Raw genomic sequence first — 22,842 nt, forward strand, 5'->3', positions numbered from 1 at the left:
TGATTCTGTAAATAAAAAAAATTAGAAAAAAAGTCAAAGATCTGCTGGGCGAGTTGGACCGGGCCGGTCTAAGCTGGATTGGGCCGCTGGAATTCGGACTGGGCCGAATGGGCCGCTAGAGTTTGAACTGGGCCGGATGGCTGCTGGGAGATGGGCGAGCTCCGATTTTTTTTAGAGTTCGAGCTGCGTTTTTTTTTGGGAGAAAATTGCGAGCTCCGAGAGAGTCGTGAGCTGAGGAGTCCCGGTTCGTGGGAGCTGAGGGGGAATGGGAGCTGCGGGATCGGGAGATGGGCGAGAAAGAGCTGAGGGAAATTTCAATGTGGGAGCCGAGGGTTGCGGGTGAGCTGGGGGTTCGGGAGAGCTGAGAGTTCCGGGCCCTTTTGTTGCGAGCCGGCGTCCGAGAGTTTCCGGGAATCGCCGCGAAATCGCTGCCTTTTTTTTTTGGATTTTTCGAGAGCGTCCCAGAGTGAAAGCGAGCGAGAGAGTCTAGGGTTTTTGATCTCCCTCCCTTTCCGAATTGCGGCTAGGGTTTTTCGTTCCCCCCCATCCCTTCGGTTTTTTTACGATTTTCCCTTTTCTGGTTTTTTTTTTTTTTGCTGCCCTAGGAGCTTGGAGGAAGAAGAACAGTGCGGCCGGGCAGGAAGTCGGGCAGCGGTCAGCAGCCCTGACCGAATTTATTTTTTTTCGAATTCGACGCGCGTACAAATTAAAAATTCCATCTTCTTGATTGGACGTCGGAAAAATAATTCGAGACCGCCATCGTGCTTAGAAAAATTCGTCGATCGATTTTACGTGATAAAATTATTTTCAATCTCGAATTTTGTCCCGGATTTTGAAAATTGACGTCGATGTACACGAAATTCGAAAACGTCCCAAATGGTTTTCTTTTTGAAAAAATCATAAAATTGGAGTTAAATTAAGAAAATTTGCTATTTTCAAAAAGTCGTGAATACTCAAGTAATTAATCAGAAATACTTCCATCACGGGTGGCAAAATGACAATTTTGCCTCTCTGGAGCCGGTGAACCAAAATTGGGTGCTGACATTGTGGTCACGAGCTTCTCTTATAATCGAAAAATATTATTAAATTAAAAATAGAACGGATCCATAGCTTTCGAGCCGGATAAATTATATAATAGACTAAAAAATAGAAAGTTTACCAACATGATTGATTTAGGTGTTTCGGTGTTTATTCTCTTCTAATAAGATCTCATGGGGTTCAAGTCTTGTAAATAAAAGAATTTACAATTCGTAAAACTTAATCCCTTATGGATCGACCCAACTCGAGTCTAAATTAGTTGGGACTTATTGAGTTTTTGTATACGAGGTGCATACCAAAAAATACAAAAGGGGTAAATTACCTTTGCCCCCTAAACTATTGACTCAGGCCCTTTTACCCTCAAATTATTATTTAAGCACATTTGCCCCCTCAAGCACTGTGGAGTGGAAATGTGCCCCCACCATCATAAAATTTGTCATAACATACAAAGGTCACGTGCAGCGCACGGAATCCATAAAAAATATAAAAAGAAAATTGAATTTAAAAAATAGACAAAGAATAACATAAGGGCAACAGAGAGCCGGAGGCAATCCCTGCCCCTTATATTAAGAGGTTATAGTCGAGAGAGACTCCGAGAAGAGAGAGAGATCTCGCACTTCGTCTCTTTGTTCTTTCCTTTCAATCCAAGGTATCGGGGGGTCGCTAGCGACCACCACTACCTCCAACATGGTTGACCACGCGAACACTGCGAATCCCCAACCCTTAAATCTCTTTCTCCCTCTCTCTCTCGCAATCTCACTCTTCTCTCTCTCCTTTCGCAGTCTCACTCTTTTCTCTCCTCTCGGTAGGAGTTGGTGCTAGTCACCACCTGTCCCCACGTGATGGCCAATGACAACCCCTTGAACCTCTCTGTTAGCCCCTGTCTTTTTTTTTTTTACGATTTTTCCTAGTTTCACTTGCACTGCACGTAACCCTTTCATCTATTTTGACGGATTTTATGATGACTAGGGATCCATTTTCCCTCCAAATACTCGAGGGGAACAAATTTTCCCAAATAATAGTTTAGGGAGCATAAATGCCTAGAGCCAATAGTTTGTAGGCAACATGTAATTTTTCCAAAATAAAACATAAAGTACCTAGCAAAAAAAAAAGAAAGAAAGAAACCTAGCAAAAAAAATAAAACAAAAGGTCCATTGAGAGAAAATCCTATCAATCACACCAGAGGCTACACCTGCGCTATGCATCGAAATTACATATCCAAAAGACAAAAAAGAATTATTCACTGCTGTTTTCCCCTAAATGGATGATCCATGCAATTTGTAAATGCACACTGTCTATTCGTAACTCTTTCATTTGATTATTTTTTTAATATCTGATGTGGGAAAAATATCCGGGTTGGAATCCACTCCCCATCACGAAGGATCCTTGAGTCTTCCTTCGAGTCCGACCGCTCCTGTGACTTGTAAGAAGGGCTCTCGAGCTTGTGCCGGAGAGCTCACTCCGACACTAAAATTAGAGAGTATTTTCAGAGAGTATTCGAGAGAGAGAGTTTCAAGTTCCTTTAGAATTTTCTTATATAGAGGAATGGAGATGATGTGTGTAAAATATATGGGATGGATGGGGCCTTGATAATGGATCTACAAGCTTTCTTAGGCCTTTATTGTCCAATCGAGATTTCTATAAAATTATGGACAGAATGGTATATGAATTGAAGTTTACCTCCATATCGATATTTATCCATATCATGTCAAAATACATGCTGAGAACGCGGGTAGTTTAAGAGGATGTGGGTGGTTTTTCCTTGGCCAATTTTTTGGAAAAACTTTTCCTATTTCTGGTTTTTTAGTTCAAACTTTGGATTTCTTTTTTATATTTGATTTCTTAAAATTATATTAAGGATATTCTTATAATTTTACTTTGAGCTAGGAGAGGTTTTCTCTTTATTATAGTAGAAGATAATAGATAATAAATTATGACATACATTAATTTTAGGGTTTATTACACTATATAGTCTAATATTGACATATATTCTTAGATTTATCCCAATGTTGCTATTTTTATTTTACCAACTATCCCCTGTGGATAGATGGTGACATCAAACTAGCAACGTTGAGATACTTCAGGTAAAAGAACGACGTTGGGATATATCTAAGAATATCTGTCAACGTTAGGATATATGGTGCAATATACCCTTAATTTTATGAAAAAATACACCTACGTTTTATTGGACGGAATTAAGAAATGCACACTTTTTAATTTCTAGAAAAATCAGTTATGATTTTGGAGAAAATGATTTACAAAGTTCACTGTATCATTACCCCGTCTAACTAGCTAGTGACTCCCCTCAGCGCCATGGTGGTTTTGTCCGACTAAGTTCGCCTGTGACTTTGTTGAAATCACTCGCATCACCGACTGTATAACGGTCCGTGTGGACCTACTTATCACTGATCAGACCTTGCCAGCTCCAGCAACGATCGATAGTAGAGCCCTTTTTCTCAAAGCAACTAGAAACGGTCTTAACATATCAGTTCATCAACACGTTTTTTAGCGTTGTAGATCTCATATAAGGTTTATTGTATCTTTACTCAACCACAAAATCGGGCAACTGGCTATGGGTGAGCCTACTATTACGCCCGAGAAGGGCGATAATTTCCTGCGTGTCAGGTTTATGTACGGGCTTTCTGTACAAAGGAAACCGAGAATTCAGGTTCTAATGGATTAGTTCATGCTACTTTTAAGCCTATGAATAGACTCAAATGGGCCCTTTGGCCTTGTTTTTATAGTAGGAGCCCATACAAAAGCCCAATGGGCCATATCCATGTAAACAGCTTAAGAAGATGTATGTAGGAAATGATGTCATTCATTCATAGTGAATAAAGTGAAGGGGTGAAAGAGAGCCCATTTTAGTTTGCGATTGGTTTTCGAGTGAGATAATGATTCAATTCAATTTAATTTTGTGCAATGATTGTAAGTGTAGACAAATATATTGATGTGAGATGATATATATATGTATATATTGATGTGAAGTAAATAAGAAATTTATTATTAAAAAATAATATTTATATATAGTTGTGAAAGTATATGTGAAATTTATTATTAAAAAATTAATTATAAAAATGATTAGAAAATACATAAAATTAAATTAGAAAAAATATATAAAAAGTAATGATTGTATTGTTAAATAGAGGGAAAAATAAAGTTGAATTGAGTTGAATAAGATTATTATTCAAAAAATAATCGGAGCCTTATAAATTTCCTTTTCCTTGTCTCCTTTTGATAATTTTTTTTTCAATAAATCTCTTTTTGACAATTTAGTCATTTTGATTTTCACAAATCTTCTTAGGATAATTTTATGTTTCAGAAAAAAAGAGAGAATTTTATGTTGTGGATCGTACTACAGTAATCTTACCCAATTTTATAACATGGTAAACTTCAAATATATAATTGCATCATGATTGCTATTCTTACTTGTCACATAATCCAGTTCCCGATCAGAGAGCTTTACCCCTTAAGTAGTATTTGGTACTTGAGAATCTATATTGATTCCCCTAAAAGTTGATTTAAATTTTATGAGTCCACATGATTCTCATGTTTGGTTTGGACATGATAATCTACATTCCCACTCTCGCATTCTTACTTGAGTGATTCCCATGTTTGGTTTGAACATGGTAATTTGCTTTCCTACGTTTACATTCTTATTTGAGTGGTAATGTAGATTACCATTGAGAGGGGTAGAAATGTGGATTCTCACCTTAGTGGAAATGTGCATTACCAGTAATTAAATTACTAGTAATACACCAAAGGCTCTCTTAGTGGATCGACTTGGCTCGACCGGATTAGTCGAGACTCAATTGGGTTTTTGGATATTAAGGTTTACGTTGAAAAAAATCTAGTTCGAGGCTAGATTTATCATGTATATATATATATCATACTCAAACTTAAAGTTCTGTTCTTAACATTCGTTCAAGAATTGTTCATATATGAAATTAATTAGAAAATTTATTTCAAAATAAACCAAAGACAATGATCATCGGTGTAATTTTGCTATAAAAATTAAAATACATATACTTCAGAACCTTTCATCAATTATTAAAATTTGAAAATTCAAAATATCGGGTTATTAATTCACATCTCATACAAAATTAGTAAATATTAGGGACAAATTTCCCATCCCAATCTTGTTTTTCCAAGGTTGACCTGACGGACTTGTATTCTATATAATTTATAGTAATCTAAATCTGATTTTGAATTACCAAAAAATTGTTTAATTTGATTTTTTTTCTTATTTTATATATTTTCCAATGAAACTTGAAAATCAAATGATTTGGCTGTTCTGTCTGACCACCCAAACCCTTACCCTTTGCCTCTCTGATCTCTCTCTCTCTCTCTTTCCCCGGTCCCCGCCCGTCTCTCTCTCTCTCTCTCTCTCTGTGTAAGTGAGCCCTGTCCTCTCTCCTTCTCTCTGCCCTCCGAAACCCTAGATTTTCCGATCGATCTCTGCTCCGCGGCATCTCGCATTCGTCGGATTCTCCTGCCCTCGGTACAACGCCGAGCACTCTCTCTCTCTCGCCCCTCCCCACAGCGAATTCCACCAACTGTTCGATGGCCGACGGCAAGTTCAACCTACCGGACGATCTCCTGACCTCGCAGCCGTCCGATCGCTCCAAACGTACTCTGCTCTCTCTCTCTCTCTATCTCTCTTGTGGTTTTCTTAATCCTCGTTCCTGCTAATCTCTTGCTCTGATCGAATCTTTGTATGTTTCCTTATTTGGTTGAAGTTCAATTGACCGTCTCGATTGGCTCGGAGCTAATGCGAGTGTTGCTTCTGTGCGATCTGAAGCATCGGCCACTGTCGCGAGCTCGTCCAATCTGAAATTTATGCGCAGCTTGTGTTTGTAAATTTGGTGTTCTTTGAATTTTTAGGTTTTCGTTATTGCATTCGTGGTTCATCCGCATCATCTAGTGTCAGATCAAGCATTGCTGCTGCTGTACAGTTAACTGTTTGTGTACCTTGGCACAAATTTAGTTGGTTTGTGAACTTATGTAAATCTACTTCAGTGTTTGCTTTAGGTTTTCAATTTTATCAATATTTCGTCATTACAACTTCTGATCCAGTTTCTGTTTCTTTCAGTTTATAGATTTTTGGAATTGAATATTTGGGTTTGTTTTTGTGGGTGTAAAGTTTTCATGGTTTCCATTCCATCTATTTTTTCTTCACTCAGTATTTGTATTTGCTGTTGAGACGGCGATGTAGATTTATATCTTCTTAACTTTAGTTTGAAGCATTTCGAAATCAAATTGGGTTAGGGTGTTTAGCTTAAGATTTATTTAATTCCTTTTTATTGAAAGAATTAGAAGTAAAACCCCACCCCCCAAAAAATCCCCCCCCCCAAAAAAAAAGTCGTCAGGTATCATTATTTGAGTTTTGTATGGATGTCAAATCACGTATTACCTTGTATTTTGGATCATTAAAGAGTGGACTGTGGTTAAGCAGTTTGCTCCCTGTGGACCATATGGATCTGGCTTTGTATGGTTGACAATCTGATTTGGAAGTTCTATATGCACTTCCAGGAATCAGAAGTTTCTTCCTTTTTTGTATTGCTGGATATTTGCTTTTTTTGTTTTTAACGTTTGAGTGGTTAATCATTGATTATACTTCAAGCAGTACTAGATTTGCCTAACTTGTGTTATTGTTTGCAGTGGATGTTTCTGGGGGACATTATGAAGAAAAGGTGCATATGGGATCACATGATGATCCAAAAGGTAGCTTTTGGTCTATCTTATAAGATTGATTTGCAATACATTGTCAAGGATATGTGATTTGATTCACAGTATCTTCACATTCATTATAAGTTTTCTACTGTTTTAATTTACTCAATGATTGTTGCAGATCAACTGGCATCTGAGAGCAGTATCCCATTATCTCCCCAGTGGCTCTATTCAAAACCTAGTGAGACAAAGCCAGTATGTTAAACGTTTCTGCACTTGCAGTCACCAAATTATCTTCCATTTTTATTCTACAGCCTTTTTATGCCTAAAATGTACAACAGTGTTGTGAATGAGCTCTTAGAATGTTTGATCATCCTCATTACTTTCTATTGCCCTTCACCACAGGAAATTCGTGGCCCATCTGTGGTGTCTCATGGAAATCCAGCTGATCCAAACCAAAAGGAGAATTGGCGTTTGGATGGAGCTGAGGATAAGAAGGATTGGAGGAAGGTGGCTGCAGACAATGAAAATACTCGGCGCTGGCGTGAGGAAGAAAGAGAAACTGGATTGCTTGGCACTAGGAGGGATCGCAGGAAATCAGATCGCCGCGTTGACAGCACTTCTGTCAAAGAAAGCAATGACACTAGAGCTTTGGCTACCTCGGATAGGTGGCATGATGGTAGCACTCGCAACAGTGGGTTTGAAGCACGGAGAGACAGCAAGTGGTCATCTAGATGGGGACCTGAGGTAAAGGAGAAAGAAGCTCGAGCTGAAAAGAAGGCAGATGTAGAGAAGGAAGATGGACAGAGTGAAAATCAATCAGTTTTAGGTGGCAATCGTGCAGCTCCAGAGCGCGAAGCAGCAGAGTCACGCGACAAGTGGAGGCCTCGCCACAGAATGGAGGTTCATTCCAGCAGTTCAACTCCTTACCGTGCTGCTCCTGGATTTGGTCTTGAAAGGGGACGAGCGGAGGGTTCAACTGTGGGATTTACTGTTGGACGAGGACGTGGAAATGCAACTGGTAGATCTTCAGGCCCAATTGGGTTGGCTGTTACTGAAAAGTTTGGAAGTGCCCCTGGAAAACCTATTGCTATGAATGGTTCTTTTTGCTACCCAAGGGCCAAGCTTCTTGACATTTATCGTCTGCAAAAACTTAACCCGGCTTTTGCTTCGATGCCTGATAATATGGAGGAAGTATCCCCAATAACTCAAGTAGGAATTATGGAACCACTGGCTTTTGTGCCCCCAGATGCTGAGGAGGAGGTAATGAGTGAATATTTTAGTGTAATTTTTCATGTTGAGTATCTTTTCGAAGTAGATATTGAATGACCTGTGTGGTGTCTGAACTTTTGAAAAACAGGCCATCCTCAGTGAAATATGGAGAGGGAAGATCACAGGCAGTGGAGCTGTATATAACTCTTCTAGAAAGGGGAAATCAACTGAAAATATTGCAGGTATGTTTTGTCTTCGTGGCCTCAGGTTCCTCTATGTGCTAATATCTGCTGACTGAGTCTTTGTTCATTCATGTGTAGGTCTCAGCGATGTTGAACTTGCTGAAGGGAAACAGGGCATCCTTCCCTTGGTTCAGCCAGAATCCCAAGAAAATTCTCACAGTGATGCATATCAAACTGAGTGTGATGTGTCCTCTTGGGACTGTGGTGCTCAGATGAATGTTCCTGGTGGTGAGGGTCTTTCCAGTTTGTTTTATTACCTAGTATTTATTCAGTCATTTAGAGCTTGCCAATATATTGTTTTACTGTGGAATCTGAGATGGTTCGTTAACTCTTTGTTTCAGGCAAGGGTCCCAATTCAAAAGGCCAAGAAAAAGATACTTCTGGGATCATTAGTTTGGACTCTAGGGTCTCAAATATTGGTGATGCTCAAGTCATGAGAGAGGGTGATGGCCCTAACTCTTCTGTGCCGAGTGTTGCTGATAAGAGAACCATGGCAGGTTCTGCTGCTGCTTTGGAGATTCAATCCAAGCTTCCTGATGATTCGAGTTCTTTACTGGCTATGAGCTCTGCATCTCAAAATTTGAGTGGCAATGCAGAAAGAAAAGACTTAGAGAGGAGTATCCCAGCTGAGGAGCTGAGTTTGTTCTACCTGGATCCTCAAGGGGAGATACAGGGGCCTTTTCTTGGTCTTGACATCATTTCGTGGTTTGAACAGGGCTTTTTCGGGACTGATTTACCTGTACGCCTGGCAGATGCTCCTGAAGGAATGCCTTTTCAAGAACTTGATCTTATAATGCCCCATTTGAAAGGCATAGATGGCTTTGGTCAACTAGAAGAATCCAGTGCTTTGGGAGGAACGGTGGAGACTGGTTTGTCTTCTTCTGCTCCTAATACAATAATTGACGATATATCCATGGTGAATGGTGTGAGCAGGCCGCCATCGGAGCTTAGCAGTCTCTCGGCTCAACATGTTCTATCTAGAATATCTGACCCTGGCGTTCCTCAACAGTTACCTCATCTGGAAGCTGGCTTTCATGATTTTCCTGCACAAGATGAAGGTTAGTTACCTTACAAAATCTGGCTTATATATATTTCTTACGTATCTGAGTCAATACGTTGAATTTTTACATATATAGAAAGGTAAACAAACTGTACTTCTGAATGGATTATTTATACACTTTTCAGAAATAGTGTTCCCTGGCCGGCCTGGAAGTAGTGGGCATCCTATTGGTAAATCTGCGGGGGGCATCAGTGAAGCACCTATGATTTCCATGAGTCACTCTTTTCAAAGCGCGGCAGAGCCCAACATGCAAAGTCAGAATGATAATAAGTTGCATCCTTTTGGTTTGTTGTGGTCTGAGCTTGAAGGCACCCACACAAGACAAACCCCAGCATCCAAATTACCTCCCTCTGCTGGTGGGCCTGCTGCATTTGGTGGAGTTGCAGATCCAGCTCTTCTTTCAGAGACATGGTCTGATTCTTTTAGGAGGAATGCAACCTCTGACCAACCCAACCTCTATCAGGATGCTGTGGCTTCTCGTCATTTTGCCCGCATGGAACAAGAACCTAACCATTTTGACTTATCAGAGCAGCTTCTGTCAAGGCAGCTGCAGCAGCACCATCTGCAACAGCAGCAGCAGCAGCAGCAGCAGAATCTTTTGTCTTTACGTGCACAATTGGGTCATCCCAGTCTGGAACATATACAGAATGAAAATCTTGCACTCCAGCAGCAGCTAGCCAATCATCCCGCGTCAGAGCTGGAACGCATCATGACGCTTCAGCTACAGCAGCAGCAACAGCAGCAGCAGCAGCAGCAGCAGCGGCAGCGGCAGCATCAGCTGCAGCAACGTCAGTTACAACAGCAGCAGCACTTTCACCAGCAGCAGAAGCTTCTGCAGGAGCAACAGCAGAAGCTTCTGCAGGAGCAGCAGCAGAAGCTTCTGCAGGAGCAGCAGCAGAAGCTTCTGCAGGAGCAGCAGCACTCCCAAGTTCAGCAGGTCCTTCTGGAGAGAATGCTGCAAAATCGAATGCACGATCCTGCTCTTGTACAGTCACATGATCCTATCAGAGCAAATAGTGTCCTGGACCAGGTTTTGTTGGAGCAACAGCTTCTGCATGAACTACAGCAACATTCTCATCATCCTTCAAGGAACATTGATCCATCTATTGAGCAGCTGATCCAAGCGAAATTTGGTCGTGTACCACAACATGAGCTTCAAAGAGAACTGCTTCTTTCTCGTGCTCAGCAAGGACCTATACAGTCCTTGGAGCATCAGCTACTTAAAGAGCAGCTTCAAGCAAGACAATTTTCAGCGGGTTTAGGTCTGCAAAACAATTTGGAAGAGGAAAGGCGAATGGGTTCCATTTGGCCAGGAGATGAAGCTGCCCAGTTCCTCAGGGGACATGGTGCTCATCAAGCTCATGCTTCGGGGCTTAGCCCTCTAGATGTTTTTCAGAGGCAATCAGGGCCATCCCGTGAAGACCAGATGAGCTACTTCGAGCGGAACCAATCCGTGCAGGAGCGTCTTAGACAGGGACTTTATGAGCCTGGTCAGCTGCCATTTGAGCGCTCAATGTCATTACCTGCAGCTAATCCAGGGGTGAATCTTGACATGGCAAATGCTATGGCTCGGTTTCATGGCATGGATATGCAGGATTCAAGCTTGAGAACGAATTCTGTCGGTCAACCGGGAGCTTTTCCGACAGAGTTGCATGCTCATAACCCTCACCACCCTTCGCTGCAGAACCAATATCATGTTTCGCGTCCTGAAGCAATGGAGGGTTACTGGCCAGACAACAACCACCCATTACAGAATGACTGGCTCGAATCTCGAATTCAACAGCTGCATATAAATGCTGAGCGGCAGAAAAGAGAAGCAGAGGTCAAAATGGTCTCGGAGGATCAAAGTTCGTGGATGTCTGACTCACAAAATGATGACAAGTCAAAGCGCTTGTTGATGGAGTTACTGAATCAGAAATCAGGGCATCGATTAGATGCCAATGATGAGGCAGAGAGGAGACCACCTTCTGGATTATACAGCGGTTTAAGCTCTTCAGATCGTACATCCAGTCTCATTCTGGATAGAGAATCTGGTATGAATAACACATTTGCAGTGGGTTCCTATGGATCCAGCTCATCGGAACCACCACATTACTTTGGTGATGAACGCGCCGGAGGCTTGGAAAGCAGGGATAAATTGCCATTTGGGTCGGACTCAGGGGCATTGATTGGCGGAGAGCAGTTCTTATCGGGTGTTCATGATTCTGCTCATGGAATTTATGGAAATCCTAGTGTGGCTGGTAAACGGCCTCTAAACAAAGACCTATCAAAAAGTGAAAGGAAAGGTTCGCTATTTGAGATTCAAGATAGCAGTGCTAAGCAAGCAGGTTTGGCTGCTGCCGTCGAACATAGTGAATTAGCTGCTAATGTCTTCAGCAGGCATAGTTCACTAGGTAATTCTTCTGGACACATTTTATTGTTATCTGCTGTTTCTCTTTCTATGTTTGTTGTATGAGTAATTGGGACTGTATGAAATTTCTTGCAGGTGAGGATGTGGGATTCTATGATGATGCTATTGCATCACGAAATGCATTTGCTGAGCCGTTTGCAAAGGAACAGTAAGTATCCGATTATTGAAAAGTATATAAGCCAGTTTTGTTCTTTCTTTGTTGGGTCGGAGGAAGGAGATTGATCTCGTCTTTCTTCTTCCTTTTATTTCGGGTCGGAGAGAGGAGGGAGATTGATCTCGCTTGCATCCTTTCATTCATTGCCTCTTTTCCTCTTTTTTTTTTTTGACCAAACTATTCGTTACCTCGTCGTAATTTGAGCATTCTGAATTGATATTTACTTCACCCTTTTGTCTATTGCACATGTTAAAATGTTTTTCTCTTTTGTCGTTGGTTTCATTTTGTCCTGTTTTGCCAGAGTGCCGGTTATCTTATCAAAAGGTCAAGACAATAATATACTGCTCAGAGCTCCATCCGTTCCACACACTTCCTCATCTCGTGAAGGATTGTCCGAGCTGGTTTCTGATCCAGCCGTGAGGCGGAAGAGTTCTTTCAGTGGCATTCCTGAAGGTACATGCTGAGAAACAATGCCCGCACTGCGAATATTTATTATCGATGGGTAGTTAACATTTGCAAATTCTTTCAGGAGTGAGACCTGATCAAGGAGGGAACCCATCACAGGCTTCTTCCGAGGAAGCAACTGCTGGGAAGAAAGAGGTGCGTTTCAGGCGGACGGCATCCTGCAACGATGCTGATGTTTCAGAGACATCCTTCATTGACATGCTCAAGAGCACAAAGAAGACCATCCCAGTGGATCCCACCATTCATTCTGCTGCGGGAGGAGCAGTTGAGCCCTCAGATGGGACCCAGACGGGACGCAGTGGGAAGAAGAAAGGGAAGAAAGGAAGGCAGATTGACCCGGCCCTCCTCGGGTTCAAAGTAACGAGCAATCGGATCATGATGGGTGAGATTCAAGGTATAGACGACTAGTTGTAGGATGTAAAATCTTTGTACAGAAATTAGGGAGATGTATATGTCCTGCATAGAACCTTCTCTCTCGTGTACAGTGTTCCCGAGAAATCAGAGTACACAATTCTTCGCACAGTCGTTGAAAGAGGCTTCGTAGAAATTAGTAGCGTGAAGCAGAGTTTTTTGTAGTTTAGCCCATAGTTTTATCCAGAAAAAATAGATGAATAAGGGGTTCCTTTTGTTCACTCAGCTGTTGCTGGAAATCCTTGACGTGATCTCAATGATTGTATTCTCTACATACGGCAGCGGTTTTTATTCTGATCATCGGAGCAATCACAGAATAATGATTTTAAAGCAAGTGATGCATTCAGTGATTTGCTAACTTTATTTTTCTTATATAGAATCACTCTCATATATACAACGCTCCCTTGATGTAATGCCTAATGTAAGTTGTGGGAATATCGAACTGTCCTCTAATTTTCAATCTCTATTGCCAACGGCCTGGGAAGAGTTTCAGAATTGTCCCACCCATGATCCAGTCCAGATCTGCGGACGACAAGGATGCCTGCTCGGCAATGAGGGCGACAGCTTCCTTTGCTCCTTTGTAGCCGCATTCGGGGACAACAAATGGGAAGTCGCTGCATGTGCATATTGTTAGCTTACCATTACGAATGCGGTTACTCTCGCATTCATCATCATGTAATATATTGGCCTTTTCTTTTTCACCTGCCAGGACCGAGTTGAAAGCCAAAAATGGATTACCTGCCCCACATGACCCGACTGGCACCGAAGCTTGACACAACTTTTGCGAGAGTGTCGGATAAGTCTTGGTAAGGGAATGGCATCCTTGACACCCTGAAGAGAGCGCTAAACTTCACATAAACCTGTCCATGGGAAAAGTTGGACCTCTCAATTGTAAATTCCAGCTGACTGATAGAAGAACAAACAACAATTGCATCTGAAGAACTGAGCTGCCATCTTTATATCAACAGATTAATTGAAGTGTGAGCAGGGGAATCTACCTGTGGGAACCCCGATAGGTTTAAAAGACTCGCAAAAGTTCGACTTTCCTCATTGTTTCTGAAATATGGCAGGAAAAGGAACCGTCATATATACATAGATAGGCATGGTAAGGACCTTCCTTGAAGTGGAACTTTTAACTGCAAAAGTGCTCACAGTGGTGGTTTGCAGAAAGCTACATGATCGAGCAGCACAACTGTAGAAGGGAATTCGGTGCATAACTGCTCAATTTCTGAAATATGCAAATTCAGACCCTGCAAGATATTAACTCTTGTCATTAACTCCGTGTATCGAATAGCCCCAAAATTCAGAGGAATTGGAAATGCAGCATACTTTCATGCACATGAAGCCCACTGGGACTCCAAGTTCCCCTGCCTTAGCGAACAATGCCTTTCCAACTTCATTGGTCATCTACAAAGTCATAATAAAACAAGGGAAAAACATTAGAGACTATAACTTACGAATTAAGAGTAAACAAATACTGGAGACAGATCATACCTTTTGATTGTTAGGCCAGAGATATGGGTTGAATCGCACGGCGCTATAACCATCCTGTCACATTAGAAAATGAAGTCAAGAGGAGTAGGTGTCTTCAGAACATCATCACTTTACATGCCAAATGAGCATGCGTTCTAACCTTTAGAACAAGTCGTTCCAACTCGGTAATACCGGTTCCATCATCAGCAGGATTTGCAAGGCAACAACCGACAAATTTGGTTGGATACTTGCTCAAGACACTACAGTTAGGCCATATCAGAAGACTAAAGGTTGATGACGTATAAGACCGATCAATTGATAAAAAGTTTCAGTCATTTGATCAATGCCAATCTAAGGAATCTTAGTCCTGACTATATCACTTTGCGAGGTGTTACTCAATCTACCTCATCAAATTTCTGGCTCCTTAAGCTAAAGAGGAAACATAGGCACGCATAGTTTAACGGACCTCGTCACTAGAGAATGGTCGAACTTGTGATTAATAGGTTGAACAATGAGGGCTCCATCTACAACCGCTTCTTCCATGCACTGCACAAATCAAGAGTTTTGAATCGAAATATCACTAGTCAAGGAATTAAAGAAGTCCGTGCAATCAAATGCCACAGACCTATACTACACTAGCAAAGCTCGATAACAGGGCTAGCACTCGAATGGAACACTACGCAACATTCCTAGACACGGAATTGGTCCTTGGGAGGTTGGACGAGGTGTCTCTTACAGAACTTCCAAAAGGACCCGAGAACAACTATAATCAAGATATTAATAACTAAAGAGCATACAATCAATACCTGCAGAAGAAAATCGACATGCCCAGGTAACGTAGGTTCCTGCCCAGGAAAGTAGGGATATTTCTCCGCAGCCTGTGGACAAAATGGAACAAACTTGAGCCCTAAAACTCCATAACCACAAGGCAATCAATCGGAACCCCAGCTTCCAAGAATTTGGGGGGTCGGAGTCACAGTTACCTCTTCTGGGGAGGCCCACACGTGCAGGTGCGAGTCGATCACTTTGGTGCCCGGAGATGAATCCTTCACAGTCCCAGAAGCAGCCATCTTCGCCGCCGAGGCTGTGGATGGTAGCCTGCGGTGTATTGCAGAGGTGGGTCGCCGGGAAATGAAGGGGAGAGCTGAAGATGGGACTGAGAATAGAGGCTTCAGCTTCAGGGCCATTGGCAATTTGGCATTTGCTCGAGGAGGACGTGGATAGAATTACCTGATAAAATGGAGGGCTCGTTTATAAACATCAAATTCTCTCATTATCTCTTGTCGGTTCAAATGTTATCGGGCCGGATCGGATAATCATTTCTTCATAGTATAAAATGATAAGCCCGCGAACATATCAGACGAACTAAACAATCAGCGTTAACGACTAACTCTGTCAACGTTGTACAACCAAAGGCATAGTACAATTCATAAAAGTCGGTGTAAGCCCAAGCCTAAAAGTAAAAAGTTTTTGACAAATGTATAGAGGCAATTTGAATATAGAATTTTGGTTGGCAAACCATGAGAGTAAGTTTAGAAATACTAAGGCGGTGAATTTGAATTTGAATTTGAATTTGGAATTTGTTTTTGGTTGGCATGATCTATGCCAATTTGGTATTAGATCAAATTTTCTTTCTTCTTGTATGTTTGAGTTTATCCTTATAACAATGTCCGGTAATAATATTATTCAATATTTATTCGGTGAAAAAAAAAAAGAGGTGGTGGATCGGGTATTCCCTGCAATGCAAGAAATCCTGCCTTCTGCATTTATTAAGAAGCAGTTAGATCATAATCGATGGGAGACGTTAGTATAGCCCTTCTAGATTAACGAATTGATTCGCACACGAGTAGTTGCATTCTCGATCCAGAAGCCTCGGAGCCAATCCGGAGCCATTCAATGAGCTCATACGATAGTAAACCTTGTAATTATGATTGGCGGACCGAAGCCTTTTGCCCTCAAGCAGATCAATGGCAAGCAAACTTGACAGATCGAACCATGTTGCAGTGTGCAGCTTCTTGATGTCTCGTCTCTTTTTTTCATGGGAACCTATGGACCTGAGGCCGGACCGTCCAAGCCCGGAACTGTCGGAATAGGGGCTGTCCCCCCGGCCCTGGCTCCCACGGCCAGTCCGGCCTTGGACTGTAAAGTATTCTATTTGTTCATGTGGGGGGAAGTCATGTGAAAGCAAAAGGAGTAACTAGTAAGAGTAACCATCATGCAGGAATTCTTCAGAGGCCTATTTAAGGCAAAATCTACATTAAATCCCAAGAAATGGAACAAAAATTCCCTCCCTGTAAATCAACATTGCATCTATGCAAGCACAAGCATCCAACTCTTAAGCTTGCCAGCAATATAAATTTCCTGGAAGTCCGTTGTCGACGGAACTCAAGACCAAGCTATAAGCACTGACTCCAGAATATACTAACTTATAGATCTAACACTTCAGCAACTATCGACCCACGACCAAGCTTTAAGCACTGACTCCAGAATATACTAACTTATAGATCTAACACTTCAGCAACTATCGAGACCCACGTAAAGACTCGACAAGCGACAACAAAGTCAGTTCGATCCCGAAGGAACCCTTTCGGCCTTTAGTAGCTTCTTCCTGCATACTGAGTGAGCACAGTTTGGAGTTGAGGCTGAAAGGGATTCGAGCTCGATTTGGCAAACGTTCCATCATTACTGATAGAAAGCAGAATTCCAGTAACCCAACTGGGTTGGTTCAATCCAAGCCACAAAAGATCGACTTTCCCGACTCTTGAGCTGCTCTAGTCATTAGTAGTCCTTGTCCGCCTGGTTCGGTTTCCACCCGCAAGACGGACAGACTTAAAGTCAGGTTCCATCAAGCTAACTCGGTTTCAGGTTCAACCAGACCTGTTTCTCAGCAATAACTCTTGTTGTCGAACTTTTTCCCCGGAATCTCAGTCTCCCGATCCTCGGGAATTATCCTCCTCAACTGCTGTCCGCTGCTTCTGAGTCGACACTGGGCCCGTGGTCCCACTGTCTCGAACCTGCCCCACATGCTGATGCTGCAGATACATTTGGCTCAGAGCCTGAGAGCTCATAGCAGCAGTAACACTGTTATTATTACTGTCCTGGGACAACCCGAGCTCCAAGCCCGGGACTTGATGGTTCGATCCCGCGAAGAATGCCTGGAAGTTCACCAATCCCATGTTCACGTTGGGGAAGTCCACCCCGTGGAGCCCGAAGCTTGAACCGGGCTGATCCGGGTAGGGAACAAACCCGGGGCCAGCTCCGCCCGCAGAGGGCCACAGGACCCCACCTGCCTGAGATTTCCCAATCCCGAATCCACTGCCTATAATTGGCAAGGCGGGCCTACTCAACCCCGCAAACCCGATTAGATTCTGCCCCAACCCTTCCATTTTCCCTCCCAGGTTAATGGGATTTGGGTTCCCCTGCTCGGAAACAGAGGAACCCGCGGCCGATAGGGCAGAGGCGGGGACGGTCCCCGACCCCGTGGCGGCAAGAATCGCGGGCTCCGCCTGGTGGAGCAGCCACTGAATCGTCTCGCCGTCGGTCTTGTGGCCCAATTCCCGGGTCAGCTGGAAGATCCTGGCCGCGCAGAGGGCAGGCATCCGTATCCTCCTCCCCCGGCCGTCGACCTTCTTGTGCCGGTCCTTGTTGGAGCTCCTCTTGGGCGGGGCCGACAGCTGCTTCCTGCCGGCGCTGTTCTGATCGTCAAAACCCTTGCTGGCCGAGATGACAATCTGAAAGTCCTTGATCTCAGAGGGCTTGTTCTTGGTGGTGGTGTTGGTCTCTGCGGAAGCCATGGTTGCAGCTGGGGCTGAGCTCAGGCCATTGGGTTCCATCAGGAGGAGGGGATGAAGGGCAGCAATAATTGAGGTGAAAGAAGGGTGAATGGGGTGATAGAGCCCTGAAAGGAAAGCCCTAGACTTTTCTTACGGCCATTCAGTGTCTTTTTTTTTTTGGTCAAATTGTGTAGAGGAGAAGAATAGAGTAGAGTAGAGGAGAGGAGAGGAGGAGACGACGATGGAACGAACAAGGAGAGAGAAAGAGAGAGAGAGAGAAGACGACGACAGAGAAAATTAAATTTGATGTAATTTAATTTGAGAAAATAAAGAAAAAAGTAATTGAAAAAAAATGATTATATTGTTAGATTAGGGAAAAAAAATATTGGATAGTTGAAAGAATTTGATGATTGTGTTGTTGAATTGAAGAAAAATTATTGAATAATTAAGAGAATTTAGTATTAAAATTTATTATAACAATAGATAAAAAAAAATACTTGAGAAATTTTTTTAAAAAAATAATTATTATATTATTAAATTTTTTTTAAAAAAAGAGTAAAATTTTGTTAAACTAAGCTCGATTTGATGAACAAAAAAGCAAATCTCTAAGGTTCATCAATTAAAATTGAACAACAATTTTGCTTCACTCTCTCATTTGACTGTCACTTGGTTCATATGCTTTTCGAATTCTTGTCTCTTTTATACTATTGCTTTATTTATTTTTAGTGGTAATTAATGGCCCGTAAACCTAGTAAAATAATAATTTATTTTGACTTTCTGTTTATTTGTCGAGTATCGACAATTATCATTTCCAGCTCTCTATGTAATTGTGCTAATTATCAGGAAGCGGATTGTGATCGAGGTTCCTTGGAACAAACCTTCCAGAGCTGGCACGTTATAGTATCGACTACTTTGGACAGTTCGATGCGTAAAAGTTGTTCCCGAGTACTAAATAGTATGTTTTCGTCGCCTGAATTGATAGTTTACCATGAGCTAGGATGATTGATTCACGAAATTACAACGGGCGATAAAGAATAGAGGTGATCTTTTTATTAAAAAAGACAAGAAGAAAATGGGTGTTGAGATAGTGGAGGGGAGGGGAGTTACGAATGCAAAGGGTTGATGGTCTCCGACAGGACACTTCAAGTTCAAGGACCAACCCATGCAATAAATTCAGTTGTTAATTCTTCTATCCTTTCCCTTTATTATTATTATTATTATTATTATTATTCAAGAATGATCCAAGAGATCAAAAATTTATCTCTTCTGGTTCGATATAACTTATTAATTCCCATTTATTTGTGTCGTAGGTTCTTTTTTTAATCAATTTGTGTTCTCACAAACACCAAATAATTTTCCTTAATTTGCATCCTTCAATTGTCATCCTACTTGTGGTGCTTTATATGGTAAGAGAAACAAGACCTTGTTTCCTCACTTAACATGAGGAATAACAAATAAAAATGCATTAAAACAATACATGAGTATTAATCATATGGTCAGTCTATATATATATATATATATATATCATATATGAAAACACAGGCGGCATTTCGGAACGTGATGCATGACGAAATATATCCTTGAATGTGAGATCTTTTAAATCATCACCATCGAGGATGTGACAATTGGCTCAATATATATCACGCTATGCCAACACAATTCTAGAAGCCAAAAAGGCTAAAATTCATAGAAAGTCATACATGTAATATAGTATATTTATGATTACATTTATAATATATTGAATTTGATTATTTTGAGCTTAATGGAATGCTCTATTTTCAAGGGATCCATTTTCGGCTTTATCGTCTCTGATAGGAAGTGAAGCTTGAGCATAAATTTTTTTTCATCTATAGTCCTGCATAAAAAGTACAAAGGTATAATTTTGGAACTGCAAAATTATATTTGTAAACAAATTAGAAGGAAATAATTGTACGTTAACTAGAGACCAAGGATTTTGCTCGGACAGCTAATGAACTCCCTATTGTTGATGGATAGATACAAACATGTAATACATGGAATCTAGTATTTGTTTATTGTTGTTTTTTCTTTTTTCTGTTTTTCATTCTTTGGATGTATCCAATGAGAGATATTTTGAATGGAAAATATAATGGGTGATTGTCTATTCTCACAATAACTTGTGTCCTAACATCGTCATCATCTCAAGGTGAGAGATTGCATCAATGAAATGTTATTGATTTGTGGGTAAATTATATTGGTGGTTCAAAAAATTTTATAAATGTTTCGATATAATATAAAAAATTGTGTTTGCTACTTAATGGTGCAAAATGTTTCAACGTTGTTTCAGTAAACAAATCGTCATCTTGTCATTGACGCCGTCAAGCCGTCCTTTACAAGATTGTAAATTTTACACCACTATATAACTTACGTAAAATATTTTGTACTATTAAGTTACAACTTCAAAACATTTTGTACCATCATGTAACGTCCCACAAAAACTGGATTTGCACCATCAGCATCGGCTTGACTGCGTCAATGGCGAGATGACGGTTTGTACTATACTGAAATAACTTTGAAACATTTTGTACCATCAAGTAGCAAAAAAAATATTTTGTATCATGTTGAAATATTTGTAAAACTTTTTGGACCATCAGTATAATTTATCCTTGATTTGTGTGAGAATAAACAAAAATCATCTTTATAAGGTTATAAAAGAGGAACATATAATAGTAATGTTGTAAATTATCGCAACAATTCTAACCCACGCTTATGCAAATGTTTGTCTAGTTACCATAATCTTTGCTAATTGCAAAATAATTTCATTAATTTTTCCTCATCACATTATCGTGAGGTAAGATTATTTAATATTCTTTTACTGATTTATCTGAAACAACTCGTCTTAACATTTGTCTAGAGACAAGGTTATTCTAAAATGATTGAAATAGATACTTTCCCTTGCCTCGAAATTGCAATATGGAGTTGTTGCTCTAAATAAGGAGGTACCATCTTAGTGGTTATCATATGGGACTCTTCACATTAGGACTGGGTCATTTATCTGTTTGTTTGTTGGTCCTACCTCATACAGCTTTTCAACATTAATCTCTTCAAACAAACCCAAAAAAAAGAAAAAGATTCATAATATACTATTTCAAGAGACTATGACATAAGTATTTGAAAATACGTTTTCCTTCCCAAATCCAATCACTATGATTTGAAATTGTTTGTTTACACAGTAGCATGTTAGTTTAATTTCTAAAGAAACTTCATCCCCGACAAAGAAAATACACGTAAAGCACTCCTGTGGTTTAGCTTTTAGGGGTAGCTAGCCTCTTAGATCTCACGGACGAAACTAGGACAACCATAATTATGGTCAAGATAAAATAGTTGGCCGAAATAATATTCCAAAGGTGTAATTAAATTCATTAATTTGAGATCAAAGAGTATATGATTTTGTTCGGTAATCAAGTTATTTCATATTCGATATTCATTGTTGAACTACCCATGCACCTCTATTAATTATTAGATTTTTTATTTCATTGTATTACTATCAGGTCATGTTAGACCGCTATATATCGCCGATTAATGCTCTTAAGAGAAGTATATACATGTGTAATTCTTTGTTTCCTTCTCATGTGTGCATGCTTCTCTAGCATGTTCACTCACCTAATTGCATGTCTTTCATTAATTAATAGTTGGAACAGGAGAATGATTTCGTTAGATCAACATTAATTGCTTGACCTACCAATGCATTTCAATGGTTGGATTAGTCAACAATTTGAGCTTCAAAATGGGCAGTGGAATGAGACACTCCGATTTAAGAGAGGGAAGGAAAATAACAATTCAACGGGGAAAATTTGAGAAAAGAATGTAAAAGATATGAGAAGGGATATCATTATATCATGTCGTGGTAACATGATCGGTATTCTTACTTCTTTTGAAAAATATAATACTTTTAAAATTCATTGACCATTTCAAAAAAAGTGCTATACTTTTTAAAATAATATTACACTTTTTAAAGGGACTACAAATCATGATATTATGATATGATATCAAGATATCATTTATATATATATATATATACATATATATTATATATGGGTGGTGGGTGGAATATATAATCGTCCACAATGGAGGACAACAAATGGGTCCCCTTCCCATTTATTGTCCTTTCGACGTATCAACCAAAATGTTACCTAAATTCAAAAAACTCGTGTGAATAAAGATATATACACATCTATTTATATTTACACTCTCTCTCTCTCTCTCTCTCTCTGTCTCTCTTTTTGGCTTTTGTAACTGCGAAGAATGTTCTTCTAAAGAGCCATAAACTTTACTTATCAAAAAAAAAAAAGAGCCATCAAATCATTTGGGTTCAATCTTCACTCTCCCACTAAACCTTTTAATGACATATAGTTGGATTGATGTAATTATCTGTGATCATGCCATATAGTATTTGATAGAGCAATGAAGACATTATTCTAACATATCCTCAAAGTAGTGGTTATAATTATATTTATTGTACGTGGATATGTATGTATTTGTGTATTACATAAGGATGTTTATGTATTTGGGAAATTCTCTAGTCCAATTAATGGACGGTTCTTTGAGGCTCTTGTCCACGAGTATCTGCCTAATATAGTATTATTTTTAAAACTATTTTCCATAATAATCTTTCCTAACAAATATTTCCCACAGTAGCCTTATAAAACATTTTTCATTTTTTTGGCCCCTGAAACTCTATTATCGAAAAAAAGTCCCTGAAACTCTTTTACTATTTTATTTGAGGTCCCTTTCATACACTTATAAATTGAAAAATAAAAAGAAAAACACACAAAAAAAAAAAGCAATGGGATATAAAATAGGGAGAATGGGGTAGTGTGGGGGCCTTGGAGGTGGGCATGGTTCGCTTGTGTTTGCTCTTGTCAAACTAAAAGAAAAAATGATTCAGTTCGAGTATAAATTCGATTCTTAATCAC

General features: G+C 40.3%; 3 protein-coding genes across 3 annotated transcripts; 1 reads left to right on the top strand and 2 right to left on the bottom strand.

Moving 5' to 3' along the window:
- Window positions 1-5,334: 5,334 nt before the first annotated feature.
- LOC116200792 (protein ESSENTIAL FOR POTEXVIRUS ACCUMULATION 1-like) lies at window positions 5,335-12,996 on the top strand. The gene is made up of 11 exons (XM_031531699.1): window positions 5,335-5,668; window positions 6,700-6,762; window positions 6,890-6,963; window positions 7,114-7,971; window positions 8,069-8,162; window positions 8,241-8,390; window positions 8,504-9,220; window positions 9,348-11,615; window positions 11,708-11,780; window positions 12,088-12,239; window positions 12,316-12,996. The coding sequence occupies exons 1-11, from the start codon at window positions 5,602-5,604 to the stop codon at window positions 12,657-12,659; spliced, it is 4,860 nt and encodes a 1,619-aa protein (XP_031387559.1). The 5' UTR covers window positions 5,335-5,601; the 3' UTR covers window positions 12,660-12,996.
- LOC116200793 lies at window positions 12,983-15,365 on the bottom strand. The gene is made up of 10 exons (XM_031531700.1): window positions 15,119-15,365; window positions 14,942-15,013; window positions 14,602-14,681; window positions 14,296-14,395; window positions 14,157-14,210; window positions 13,992-14,069; window positions 13,815-13,912; window positions 13,661-13,718; window positions 13,401-13,522; window positions 12,983-13,276 (listed from the first exon to the last, which is right to left on the bottom strand). The coding sequence occupies exons 1-10, from the start codon at window positions 15,320-15,322 to the stop codon at window positions 13,126-13,128; spliced, it is 1,017 nt and encodes a 338-aa protein (XP_031387560.1). The 5' UTR covers window positions 15,323-15,365; the 3' UTR covers window positions 12,983-13,125.
- Window positions 15,366-16,314: 949 nt separating this feature from the next.
- LOC116200794 (transcription factor TCP20-like) lies at window positions 16,315-18,170 on the bottom strand. Its single transcript, XM_031531701.1, has one exon. The coding sequence runs from the start codon at window positions 17,966-17,968 to the stop codon at window positions 17,060-17,062; it is 909 nt and encodes a 302-aa protein (XP_031387561.1). The 5' UTR covers window positions 17,969-18,170; the 3' UTR covers window positions 16,315-17,059.
- Window positions 18,171-22,842: the final 4,672 nt, after the last annotated feature.

The sequence above is a fragment of the Punica granatum genome, chromosome 3 (genome assembly GCF_007655135.1).
Source record: "Punica granatum isolate Tunisia-2019 chromosome 3, ASM765513v2, whole genome shotgun sequence".
Lineage (NCBI taxonomy): Eukaryota > Viridiplantae > Streptophyta > Magnoliopsida > Myrtales > Lythraceae > Punica > Punica granatum.